This window comes from Phalaenopsis equestris, unplaced genomic scaffold, assembly GCF_001263595.1.
Source record: "Phalaenopsis equestris unplaced genomic scaffold, ASM126359v1 Scaffold000297, whole genome shotgun sequence".
NCBI classification, from domain to species: Eukaryota; Viridiplantae; Streptophyta; class Magnoliopsida; order Asparagales; family Orchidaceae; genus Phalaenopsis; species Phalaenopsis equestris.
Genome location: NW_018164739.1, coordinates 4,184,286 through 4,198,485, shown reverse-complemented (window position 1 = coordinate 4,198,485; position 14,200 = coordinate 4,184,286). Strand labels below are relative to the sequence as shown.

At 35.3% G+C, this 14,200-nt stretch overlaps 2 protein-coding genes across 2 annotated transcripts in view; one reads left to right on the top strand and one right to left on the bottom strand.

The window, feature by feature from the left end:
- Window positions 1-14,200, bottom strand: part of LOC110025260 (uncharacterized protein At1g32220, chloroplastic) — a 33,604-nt gene that overhangs the window by 12,482 nt on the left and 6,922 nt on the right. Inside the window, exon 2 of the mRNA XM_020725631.1 lies at window positions 3,739-3,940. Coding sequence (XP_020581290.1) covers window positions 3,739-3,940 — 202 coding nt within the window. The remainder of the gene's footprint in view (window positions 1-3,738; window positions 3,941-14,200) is intronic.
- On the top strand, window positions 5,190-7,868 carry LOC110025259 (pentatricopeptide repeat-containing protein At1g11290, chloroplastic). Its single transcript, XM_020725630.1, has one exon. It carries the CDS (start codon window positions 5,190-5,192, stop codon window positions 7,602-7,604), a length of 2,415 nt encoding a protein of 804 aa, XP_020581289.1. The 3' UTR covers window positions 7,605-7,868.

The window sequence follows — 14,200 nt, the reverse complement described above, 5'->3', positions numbered from 1 at the left end:
TGTCGACGATCATCAAATTGTCGACGTTTAATGTGACCAAACCATCTAAGACGACTTTCTCTAATTTTGTTCAACACCAACCCTATCACGAATATATCACGAATATATTCATTTCACATTTTGTCCGTCACAGGAGCAACACCAACCCTAATTGTAAGCTTTTTCTAAATCAATAAAAATCATATGTGGAACCTCTATATTATCTCCGAACTTCTCCATCAAACCGCTCAATAAATGTATAGCTTTCATGGTAGACTTGCCCGACATAAATCCAAACTGAAGATAATATTCATAATACGTCTTAACATATGTTCAATTACCCTCTCTTATAATTTTAAATTATAACACATCAACTTAATTCCTCTATAATTTGCACTCTTGTGCATCCCCTTTATTCTTGAAAAAGGGGACCAAAATACTCTTCCTCCACTCAGACATCTTTTTATTTTTTAAATAATATTAAAGAGTTTAGTAGCCAAGAAACTCTCAAATCTCCTAAATACTTCCACACTTCAATTGGGATATCATCAGATCCTACAGACTTTCCACCCTTAGCTTTCTTTAAAGCCTCATCAACTTCTTTTTTACTAATGCGATGGTAAAAATGAAACACTTTATTATTATTGACGACATTAAGATCACTAAAATTGATCGTATTTTTCGAAACGTCATTAAAAAGTTTATTAAAATAACTCTCCCACCTATTTTGAATATCTTTTTCTAAGAAAAAACACTTTTGATTTTCATCTTTAATATACTTTACTTGAGTTAAATTTTTATTTTTATTTTTCTCTTTGTTTGGCCAGTTTATATATATATTTTTCACCCTCCTTAGTATCTAATATATTATAAAGATTATTAAATGCAGAATTTTTAGCATTACAAATTGTTCTCTTTCCCCATGAACTGTTTGATATTTTTCTAGTTCTTTAAGCTTTTACATTTAAAACAATTTTAATAACATGGCTTCTTTTATTTTATCTTTTCTTGTACATTATTATTCCACCACCAACTATTTTTATTTATAAAAATTTTTTCTTTTGATTATCCAAGTACAATTTTTGTCACTTGTTTAATAGTGTTTGTTGTCAAAAAAGCTCGTTGTTCGCGAACAGTTCGTGTTCGGTTCGTCAATGAGTTCGTGTTCGATTCGTTCGATAAGTAAACGAGACAAACGCGAACAAATTTTTTTCGTTCGGTTAGTTAAACGAACCAAACACGAACAGTGATGCGTTCGTTCGTGTTCGAATCGTTATTGTTTGAAATATAAAATAATATAAAATAATTATATATAAAAAATTTATTATATTTTAAAACATTAAATTTTATAAATTATAATATATAATAAAATAATAATAATAATAATAATATATTAATATATAGTAGTAATATACTAATATAGATATTGTATATTTATATAATATAAGTTATATAATTAATATATAATATTATTTTTATATATTAATATTAGGGATGTCAAACTGGCGCGTCGTTCGCGAACAGCTCGTGTTCGGCTCGTTCGTTAAGATACGAACACGAGCTTATTTCAAACAAACTAAATTTTAAACGAACCGAACACAAACACAAGCTTTGTTCGTTCGTGTTCGGTTCGTTTACACCCCTAATTTTATCCCACATAAAATGTGATTCTTCATGAACATCCTAAATTTTGAAATCTGAAATTTTACTCATAAAAATAATTTTATGTGTCTTTAGGTACCCCATCTCTACGACGTTAATTCCTAGTATTCTTTATTTTACAACTCTTCATCTTAAAATCTAAAACTAACAATCAATGTTGAGTATTTAAATCCTCACTTGGAATGACCTTACAATCTTTACATTCTTGACTATCTCTTCCTCTCATAAAAAAATAATCAATGTGTTTTATTAGACACATTCTTATAAGTAATAATATGCTCAACTCTTTTCTTGAATAAAGTATTGGCAATAAAAAAATCATATGCTAAAGCAAAATATAATATAGCTCTACTTTTTTCATTAATCATTCCAAAACCGCAACAACCATGAATATTTCTAAAATCTTTTACCACTGTACCGACATGCTCATTGAAATCTCCTCTAATAAAAATGTTTTTTTCAAGAGGTATCACTTGTATTAAGTCTTCTAAGTCATTCCAGAATTTAACTTTATAACCTATATCTAAACCTACTTGAGGAGCATAAGCACTTATAATATTAAAAATCATAGTAATAATAATAATCTTAAGATCTAAAATTCTATCTCCAACTCCATTAATTTTTACAATATTATCTTTCAAAATCTTATCTATAATTACACCTACACCATTTATAGTGCAACTCTTACCTGAATACAAAATGTTAAAATCTAAGTTATCAAACTCCTTAGTCTTTTCTCCAACCCATTTAGTTTCTCAAACATATTAGATATTCTATGAATCATAATATCAATTAATTTCATTAATTTACCAGTGAGAGTACCTATATTCTAAGATACTATCCTAATATTATTTTTAGGGACTAACTTATTTACCCACATCCGTCTGTAATGCGAGAAGCCTTGCTTATTTGACACTACACCCAGACTTCAGTGTAGCGACCCTTGCACACTTTTCATTGTATTCAGACCATACAGCGCGTCGCTTCCAGGGGACGCCTTAGCACTTACACAATAATCATGTCATGATTTTTTTCGACAAATTTTACGCAGACTGTTGTCTACCTAACACAACCTTTCATTTTTTGACATCCGGGCTTGAGACCGACAATGACAGTGTTTAAGTACTAGGGCCACTAAGTGCAGTGTTTAAGTGCTAGTGTTTAAGTGCAGTGTTTAAGTGCTAGTGTTTAAGTGCGTGTTTAAGTGCTAGGCTAGTGTTTAAGTGCAGTGTTTAAGTGCTAGGACCGTCAAAACCATTCATCATTCTAACAAGAAAATTCGAAAATAAGGAGCATGAAATGACAATAATCATAAAGAACAGAGATTTGGAAAAGTTTAGTTACACTTCTACTTCTACAAGGAAGGACATAATATTTTCTACTTCTGAGCCCATCTAAGTGCTTTTTGCACCATATCAAGCCTAATCATACACTGATTCAGTATAACCAAGCCAAATTATCCTCAAATGCAACCTCTTGTTGATGGTTTAAGATTCCTAACCTACTTTAGTAGTCAACATGGTTAAGTATGACCATTTTAAACCTAAAGAACATACTCAACAACACTTCGAAATGCGGATCTTAAAATTTTAATTACAGGTAAAATATATCATATCTTAAAAAAAAATCTACAAATTTGAAATAATCAAAAGCGAAGCTTACAAGACGGAAGAAATTAAAAGTACTTATGATATTCCAAAAAAGGAAGCAATAAAAGTTATGTAATACCTCACCAAATATCATTCTCGCTAGAAAAAAGATGCAATGCAGTCCTACAAAACTAAATTACTATCCTTATTAGAAATCTCAATACCCAATCCCAAAAAGGGTTTGCAAAGGCATTGTCGTTAAACCTGCAACACACGAAAGACAATTCAGCAATCATAAATTATTTATTTCCACAAAACTAAAACAGCTTCATTCCCCCTCTTTCGACACCACCGATGAAGCATAAAACACATAACCGCTACACTCCACGACAATCGAAAGAAGAAAACATACTATCAAATATCCATAATAAAAAAATTAAGAACAGAAACCCCGGTTGTTTCTTTCAAGGGCAAGAAGAAAGAGCTAGAAAACATGAAATTACCGGACCTTGAGGGACGAGTAATGGAAGAATACCCCCAAGCTGAGCGAGACAGCCTAATCGGTTTCCCGAAGGAGGAAGCAGGCATATAGGGGCAAAGCAAGGCGGACATGATCGAAACTGAGAGTAGGCCAATCAAGTGAGTCTGCTCGCATCCTTTGGCCGAGTTCTCGTTCCGCCCTCTTCTAAAAAAATTTATTCCATCTGCGCCTGCCACGTGTACAGGCTTTAGTTAAAAAAATTTAATTTAATGCCTGATTAAAGTTCTGTTGCAAAATTACATCAAAACTCCTGAAATTTTCACATAATGACAAACTTTACTATTTAAATTACGTTTATTAACATTTTTTTTATTTTTTTTAAGGTTTTAATGTTACTTTTTTATTATTTTAATTTGAAGAGAATTCATATGCTATTCATAAAATTATGATATGATAAAATTGATTTTAGTGCATTCAATTAAAATTTTAATTTTATTTTGTCTAATTTAAAAACCACCATCATGATATTAATGAGCATTCTATATTATATTTTATATAATTTATTTATTTATTTATATTTGAGTATTTTAGGCATGAAAATGGGATATTTCTTATTTATGCATTAAAATATATATTTATAAAAATAGATTTTTTTGTAATCAATTGGCATTCCATTTGTAAACTACTTAAAGTTAGTGCATTCTAGACATGATGACTACTTATTAACATTAGCTTTCATATCGACAGTGCATTTGATTAGAAGATATATTAAGGTGTCAAGTTAATTTACATGAAAATTTTAGTATTATATGATATTATAGCGGCATATTTTATAGATATAATCTTAGTGCCTAAAATCTAAATCATATCATAAAATATGCATGAAGAGGTAAATTTCAATTAGATAATTGAATGCCACCAAATTTTTAATGCAATTTTGATATTAAAAGATTATATAAGTAGCTATAAAAAATTAGATAATAAATATATAAAGACAAACAAATTTATCTTATACATGTATTAAAATTATTTTTTTCTTAAAATAATTGCAAGCGAAAATAATATTTTCAAATCAACAGTACCTTAAATAACTCTACAACAAATTAAAACATATAACAAAATTGCTAAAGAGAAAAAAAATTTCAAAAATTCAAAATTGAGTACATGTAATTTTAGGAGTTTTGACCTAACAATCACTAAAAATATTAAATATTAAATTTTCACCACTTAAATTTTAAATATAACATTTTAACCGGTCATTATAATAAAAAAAAAACTATTAAAATATTATATTTAAAATTTGAGGGTTAAAATATTATATTTAATATTTTGATTACTTGATATGTAAAAATCCCTTAATTTATGTAGTAAATATTTAAATAATTTTTTAATATATAATTTCTCTTCCTAATATTTTGATTAGTTAAAACAATTACTTTTTAAAAACTCAAAAAAAGGAAAAACTAATCCTACCCCAAATGGCTGCTACTCTTCCTACTCTCCCCCCCTTCTCTCCTCCCTCATCCCAAAGAACTCCCCAAGGGTCTTCTCCTCCACATCCATCCTTATTCTCCCACCCCTCCTTCCTCCTCCTCCACCTCTGCTCTCATCCCAACCAAGTCTTCCAAGCTCTCACCCCCATCATCAAACACAGCCTGCTCTCCCAACCCTTCATCCAGAATAAGCTCGTCGCCCTCTTCTCCCGCTTCGGATGCATCCGCGAAGCTTCCCAGCTCTTCTCCTCCATCCCCCACAAGCCCGACGAGCTCTACCACTCTCTTCTCCACGGCCATGCCCAACATTCCCCCTTAGAAGCCTCCCTCTCCTTCTTCTCCCACATGCGGCTCGCCGGGGTTTGCCCTTCTGTCCACAGCCTAACCTATCTCCTCAAGAGCTGCGGCGATAGTTCCGATCTCAGGAGGGGTAGAGAGGTTCAGTCTCAGCTGATCTCCAATGGGTTTGGCTCCAACATCCACGCCATGACTTCAGTAGTGAACATGTATTGTAAGTGTCGTGTTGTTGAGGACGCGAGGAAGATGTTTGATAGAATGGCTGAAAAGGATTTGGTGACTTGGAATGCTTTGGTAGCTGGGTACGCTCAGAATGGACTAGCAATGGAAGCTCTGGAGTTGGTTCTGAGAATGCAGGAGTGTGGTCAGAGACCAGATTCAATCACCATCGTCTCCATGCTTCCAGCTTGTGCTGATACGGGCTCTTTGAGAACTGGGAAATCAGTTCATGGCTTCTCTGTTAGAGCTGAGTTTAACACACTTGTGAACATCTCCACCGCGCTCGTCGACATGTATTCGAAATGCGGTTCGATAAGTTCGGCGAGGTCCGTGTTCGATCGAATGCCCGTTAAAAACGTCGTCTCATGGAACTCCATGATTGTTGGATATGTAGGAAGCAATGAAGCGGAAGAAGCTCTGAAACTGTACAGGTTGTTGTTGAGAGAAGGAATCAGTCCTACTGATGTCACCATGATGGGAGTGTTGCAGGGTTGTTCCGAGCTCTGCGATTTGGAACAAGGAAGGGAAGCTCATAATCATCTGGTCAGGGTTGGATTAGGATCTGATACTTCAGTAATGAATGCTGTGATAACAATGTATTCGAAGTGCAGGAGAGCTGATCTTGCAGCAGAAGTATTTGAAAGCTTAGGGTCTAAGAGTCTTGTGTCTTGGAATGCTATGATCTTAGGGTACGCACAGAATGGCAGACCAACCGATGCTGTGGACCTCTTCTTCGACATGTCGAAGAAGAACATGAGGCCAGACTCATTCACTGTGGTCAGCCTGATTCCGGCCCTCGCTGACATATCGCTACCTCGTCAAGCTAAATGGATACACGGCTACGCCGTAAGACTCCTTCTACATCGCGACATTTTCGTCATTACAGCTCTCATCGATCTGTACGCGAAATGCGGGGCGTTGAGCTCGGCACGATCGCTCTTCGATCTGACGACGGAGCGGCATGCGACGACATGGAATGCGATGATCGACGGCTATGGAAGCCATGGATTGGGTAAGATGGCGCTGAGGATATTTGAGGAGATGAAGAGGAGTCCAGTTAAACCCAACGATGTAACATTCCTCAACATTCTCTCAGCCTGCAGCCATGCAGGGTTAGTAGATGAAGGGAAGAGGTGCTTTAGGGCTATGAAAGAGGACTACGGCTTCGAGCCTGGAATGGATCATTACGGAGCCATGGTCGACCTCTTGGGCCGCTCCGGGAGGCTCGAAGAAGCCTGGAGATTCATAGAACGGATGCTGGTCAAACCAAGCATCAGCATATACGGCGCGATGCTCGGCGCGTGTAAAATTCACAAGAATGTGCAGATCGGCGAGGCGGCGGCGAAGAGGTTGTTCGAGCTCGAGCCCGACGAAGGCGGTTACCATGTCTTGCTAGCCAACATATACGCATCAGTCGCAAAGTGGGAGGAAGTGGGTAGAGTGAGGAAGATGATGGAGAAGCTAGGGATTCAGAAGACACCAGGCTATAGCTTTATCGAATTCAATAACGAAGTGCACACATTTTACAGCGGAATGACGAATCATCCGCAGGCGAAGCAGATTTATGCGAAGATTGAAGAATTCATGGAGGAGATCAGATTGATTGGATATGTTCCAGAGAAGAATTTGGGGCATGAGGTTGAAGAAGATGTAAGGGAGACATGGCTGAACAGTCATAGTGAGAAACTGGCTATTGCTTTTGGTTTGATAAACACAAAAGCTGGAAGTGTTATACAGATTAGAAAGAATTTGAGGGTGTGTGGTGATTGTCATAATGTGACAAAGCTGATTTGCAGAGTCAGTGGGAGGGAGATTATTGTGAGGGATATGAATAGATTTCACCATTTTAAGGATGGGGAATGCTCATGTGGGGATTATTGGTAGTTTTTTATATGATTATTTCACTCATGTGGATAAATTAAGTTTTTTATGCCATTACGGTGTGTTTGGCTACAAACAAGATTTTGTGTTATTGGGATTTTTCGAGTCAACCTGGTTGTGGGCTCCGAAAATTCTGACTGCTCTCCAGAAGCATTTATTTTTATTTTTATTTTGTTTTTTTAGTGAAAATTGAGAGAGTTTTGGAGGGTTAAATTTTTTGAAGACTTATCCATAAATTTCGCCCTCATTTTACGAGGATTTATTGATCTGAGGTTCGAGCTTTCCCATGAGTGCAATCCTTATGGTTAATAACCACTCCAGATAATAAGAGATCGCTTTCGATTAAGGCTAGTAATTTAAAATTGAATATTTAACATATAATAGAAGCAGGCATATGATTCTAATTTGTAAAACCTATCACTTGAAGCATAAAGCGGATGGTGGGGAAATGAAGCCGAAACTCAATCAAGATTTCGTGACTTTGATATCTCGGGTCGTCGTGATCCCTGATCTATTTAGTCAGAAGAGACAGTCAACCCAACATAATAGAAATATTCTTGTCAACAGTCATGGTTTGCATTGTCCAAGAAATTCTTGTAGAGCTTAGGTGGTTATTTGTCTAAATGAACAAATTTAAGTTGACCTTTGCTAACAAAAAGTTTTGTATCAATCAATTGTACCATTAAGATTCACAACTCAAATGATAGAAAGTCATTGGGGGGAAGAACGGGTTGTGATCGTAATTGTAATATAATGGTTTCATTTGGCGACAAGCACCTGATCACAAGGTTTTGGCCGTAAATGCTATTTCATTATCATTTTGCGACAAAATCATGTGGACATAGAACTTTAGTTACATTCTTATTGACATGCAATTACTTTGATTGTGAATATAGGGATACATTTAATAACATTAACTCTTTGTGAGCTGAAGTCATTCAGAAAATTGTCACCCGCGAAAATTATTGTGGATGGTGGATGAATTTTACTTTAAGTCTTTAGTGATTTAATTTTAACTCGAGTGTTTTAGTTGATTATTTTGAAAATCTTGATTTAAATAATTAACCCCTCCTAGTAAAATCTTTGATCAACACGACTATCATCAGGGTGGTGTTTATATTTCAGTCCCTACAAGAAGGGATGATCAGAGTAGTTGAATGAGACTCATGACTCAATTCTATAGACAAGATGGTCTAATTAGCACACACATTCTCAAACCTAATATTTAAGCATTCAATACATTAATTTAAGCGCATGCAGACATTTAAGTTTATACAATTGCACAATTTCATGAGTTTTATATGCCTTGAGTAATTTTGATGATATTTTAAAATATAAATTTGAGGAACCTATGCAATAACTTGAAACGATTTGAATTTTGAGGCATTCATAGAGATTATTATGATCTTGGATTTATATAACTTCACATGTAGCTTAAAAATGATCATCTTCTGTTCGTTAGTAGAGACATTACAAATTCGGTGACAGGATTTTAAATTTCAAAATTTCCTAGTTTAGATTATTTTCAAGTTTACGAGCCTAAATTTAAAAACATATACTTTAAAATATTTTTAAGCTTAAAAAGCCTAAATCTCAAAAATCAAAGACTTTAAATACTTTCAAAATCCTAAAAGCTTACATTTTAAAAGCTCAAATTTTCTAATTATTTTAAAAATTCAAATTATTTTAAAATTTCAAATTATTCACATTTTATGTTATTTTATAAGTTCAAATATTCCAAAATTTTAAACTGATTACAAGTTCAAATAACCTGAAATATCTGCAGTCTCTCGCCATCAACTCTTGTAAGGAGTCACGGGAGAATGTCAGTCTTCCCATCTATCTCAAAAGACTTGTTGTACAGTGTCATAAGACACTGCGGCCGAAGAGCGGAACAAAATATATAACCCGCGATCTCAAAAGATGCAACGAACCTTCAAAATATCTGTAGAAAATGTCAAACTGCAAATCAACATTTCCTGAACAATATTTTACTTTCCTCGAACGGTACTTCATTCTCACAAATGGGTTCTCCCTTTTCCCATGGACAGGTACTTTAAAACCCCAATTTTAAAAAGATTTCTCCAAACAAGTTTAAGATTTTCCTGCACGTTACTTAATTCCTACGGACGGGTACTTTTGCTCTCCTCTAATGGAGATTTTAAAAAATGAACCTATTGCCCCCAATGAGTTCGTGTTATACCTTTTCGAATGAAGCAAGCAGTGATATTGACAGCAGCGATAACAGGGGTAACATTGTTTAAACCTTGCAATCCAAGCATCAAATCAGTCCATATAGCACTCCAATTAGTTTCAGCTAAGGACACCTCCAAACTCATAAGCATAGATCTTGACAGCTCGTCAAAGTTGGGAACCAAAACAGCAGAACACCTTTGCAATGACCTCAAAAGCCACATTAGAGCTTCATATAAATGAAAGCCGCTTCCAACTTTCAGATACACCTTCCAACCAATGTACTCGCAGAGACTTACCAATCCGGTGACCATCAGTATCAGTAAGAAAACAAAGATTGCCATTCCAAAGCCATTATCCCATCAAAATCCCATTTTCCATACGATCGATTGCATCTACCATCTTGATAAACATTCCCTAAATGTCCCATCTTATCATCCTTCGATGCATCGCTCCAGGATGTCTCATAAGGAAAATGCAACACCTTGGCTTAGTTCCTTAGCAACAACATCAAGAAGTTGTTCTGCCAATTAAATCTCTTCCAAAGTATATCTGCTAAGCTTCAGCTGTATACTAGCATAAAGAATGAAATAAGTCTTCAACCCCCACTCATGAAGCTAGAATTAATGGTAGAAGGATAGCATTAGAAATCATCTCTTATATTAAACATATTTAGACATCAATATTAATTTTACATTTACTTTATTTTTCTCAAATCTCATTAAAACATGAGGTTATTTTTTTTCAGATTCAAAACAAATGAAAGAATAATTTATGCTATAAAAAAGAAATTTATATTTGATATCACAAATATATTCATTTCACATTTATCTCAAAGTGTCAAGCCACTCATCCACCTAAGCATTCTCATCTCAGCAACACTTAGGTTGCGTTTGGTGCAGCGGTTTGGGTGTGGCACGGTGTTGCGCAGCTATATTATGCCGTTTGGCGGGGCGGTGGCTCTACGGCGGGACGCGATTTGTCCCGAAAGCGGAACGCTAATGGTAACCTGCGGCCTGGCTTCCTCGTTCGAGTTTTTACCGCAATACCCTACCCGAAACATTTCGCTCGTGAAAGAGACGAAAATCTGCGATCGAAAATCTCCTCTCCTCCTCTCTGAAGACTTCCTCCTCTCCGACTTATCTCACGCTACCCATCCGCTTCCTCGTCTTCTCACAAGCTCCCTACGCTTCGTAGGGCTTCTTCCTTCTCTTTGCACTGGTAAGAACTGTTATTTTTTAGGGTGTTTTGTTAGATGGGACAGAGGTGAATCTTTGTATTTCAACCATTTTTGATATTTGCTTAGCTTGATTGTTTTGAGTAGTTATTATAGCAGTAGGGATTTCCTGTAATTTTCCCATTTTTTCCTATAGGCTCCAGAATCTCGTATCTCATTTTTCCTCTGTTTCATGCCTGCGAGATTTACAAAAGCTAAAACTTGAGGAGGAAAGGGAAGAAGGTTTTACTAGTACGCCCGTTGTTTCTCTTGCGGACCTTTTTGGCTCTTCTGTCTTGAATATTGCAGTATTTTTTGTTCGGAATACTGTAGTTTCTACTATTGGTTCCACTGTTGATTCTATGGTTGTTTCTAATGCTGGTGTGAGATGATGTTTGTTTTGGGAGGGCTAAGAAGTGATGTAGGTACTTCAATACGTACGTAGCACACAATTCTTATATATTTGCATATTCGACTCCTAACTTTCATATTTACATATTAGCACTTCAGTGCACGAAAAAATACATATTCTTTTTTTTTATAGAAGAGGGTGGTGGTGCATTTTGATAAATATCACCCAAGTTATATGTATTTTTATATTTCACTAAAGATGGACATAATGGCCATACTTTCAGAAACAACTGCTCCACAGTTGTTTTCACACAGCTGCAAACAAACTGACAGTCAGCTTCCCCACAACAGTTTCCTGGGGCAGCGCAACTGCAGTTGCGCCAAACAGACCCTAAGTTGATTTTAGGATATTCTAGCATCTGGTCCTTCTCCTAGTACTAGATTCCTAAGTAAGAACCTCATCCTCAACATCTTCCACCTCATCTTGAACACTATCAATAGGTGCATCATGAATTTCTATTGGATCAGGTACCTGAGTAGAAATGGACAAACTCTGTGGAATAAATCAAGCTGCATTAAACTTCAACTTTTGTTGCATATTTGTTGTCCCAATAAATCTCTTCACATGCTTCGAGTCCCAAGGCTTCAACAAGCTCGCATCGTTGAATGTAATATCCTTGCAAATGACAATTCATCCCTATCTAATTATAATATTTGAAGCTTTTGACTACACGCCAGAAGCCAATGAAGAGCGAATATTCTCTAGTGGTTCCAATTTATTACTCTGCATGTGGTAGCAAGGTGGACAATCAAACACTCTCATATGCTCATAATCTCTAGTAGGATGCCCCGACTACATCTTCTTTAGGGTCTTCTTACCAATATTTGCAAGAATAAGAACAGTTATTTTTTTAAGTTGTTCTGTTAGATGGGACAAAGACGAATCTTTGTATTTCAACAATTTTTTATATTTGCTTAGGTTGATTGTTTTGCTGTAATTTTCCCATTTTTCCTATAGGCTCCAGAATCTCGTATCCCATTTTTCCTCTGTTTCATGCCTGTGAGATTTATAGAAGCTGAAATTTGAGGAGGAAAGGGAAGAAGGTTTTTCTGGTACGCCCGTTGTTTCTCTTGCGGACCCTTTTGGCTCTTTTGTCTTGAATATTGCAGTATTTTCTGTTCGGAATACTGTAGTTTCTACTATTGGTTTACTGTTGATTCTATAGCTATTTCTAATGCTGGTGTGAGATGATGTTTGTTTTGGGAGGGCTAAGAAGTGATGTAGTTACTTCAATACATACGTAGCACACAATTCTTATGTATTTGCATATTCGACACCTAACTTTCATATTTACATATTAGCACTTGAAGTGCTTTAGAAATATGCACGAAAAAATACATATTCCTTTTTTTTTATAGATGAGGGTGGGGTGCATTTAGATACATATCACTCAAGTCCTATGTATTTTTATATTTCACTAAAAAGGGATAGAATTGTCATATTTCCAGAAACAGCTGCTCCACAGCTGTTTTCACACAGCTGCAACAAACAGACAACCAGCTTCCTCGCAGCAGCTTCCCCGCAGCAACTTCCTGGGGTAGCGCAGCTGCAGTTGAAAAGTTGAGAAGCTGCAGCTGCGCCTAACAAAGCCTTAGAGATTACTCTTAGTTTTGTTTTATGCTTCTCTTTTAAAGGTCAACACTATGCGTCATACAACATTGCAGGTCTCACCACCATCTTATAAAATTTTCCTTCCAGCCAAAGCGGTATTTTTTTATCACACAATAGGCCCGATGCATTCCTCCACTTCAACCAACCAACTTGAATTCCACTAACAACATCCCCATTGATATCATCGTCACTTCGATCAATAAACCTGAGATATCTAAAACAATCACAACTTTTAATGATTTGATCACACAAAGTTACAAATCTGTCTACAACTCTGTCACTAGAGCTACTAATACTAAAATTACAATCCATGTATTCAATTTTAGCTCTACACACAAGAAGGCCTTTAGACTCCAATGTAAACTTCCATAATTCAATTTTTTCTTGAACTCTTTCTCTAGTCATACCTACAAGAAGGATATCATCCGCGAAAAGCATGCACCAAGGTACATCCTCCTATAAATTCCAGTAAGAGCATCCATAACTACTGCAAAAAATATATGGGCTTAAAGACGATCCGTGATGTAATCCAACTGAGATAGAAAAATTCTTGGTTAATCCTCCTTCTGTTCGAACACAAGTAACGACTCTAGTATACATATCTTTAATGACTTGAATATAAGTCATATCAACAACTTTCTTTATCTAAAGCCCTCTAAAGGACTTCTCTCGGAATCTTATTGTAAGCTTTTTCTAAATCAATAAAATTCATACGTAGATCCTCTTTAATCTCTTAGTACTTGTCCATCAAACCTCTTGAAGCAGGGCTCTAAGAAAGAAAATTTTATATTGCATATAAATTTATTTTTTTATTCAAAATATTTTTTAATAGTATAAAATAATATTAATGACATAAAATTGTGTTGTTAGAATTAATTAAATTCCAAGTTCCATCACATTCCAAGCATGAAAATATAGCCAAATAGATTATTTTGAACAAGTACAATTGAACTACCTGAATTTGTAGCATGTATAGCTTGGATATAAAATAATTTTCACTACCATCTACTCCATTTTTGTCATCATTAATACTTTGTTTTCTACCGCTAAATGATTTGTAGTCCACCATCATGTTTTTATTTTCTTAGATTCATACTTCTCAGTATTAATACTTTGTTTTCTACCGCTAGATGATTTGTAGTCCACCGTCATGTTTTTATTTTCTTA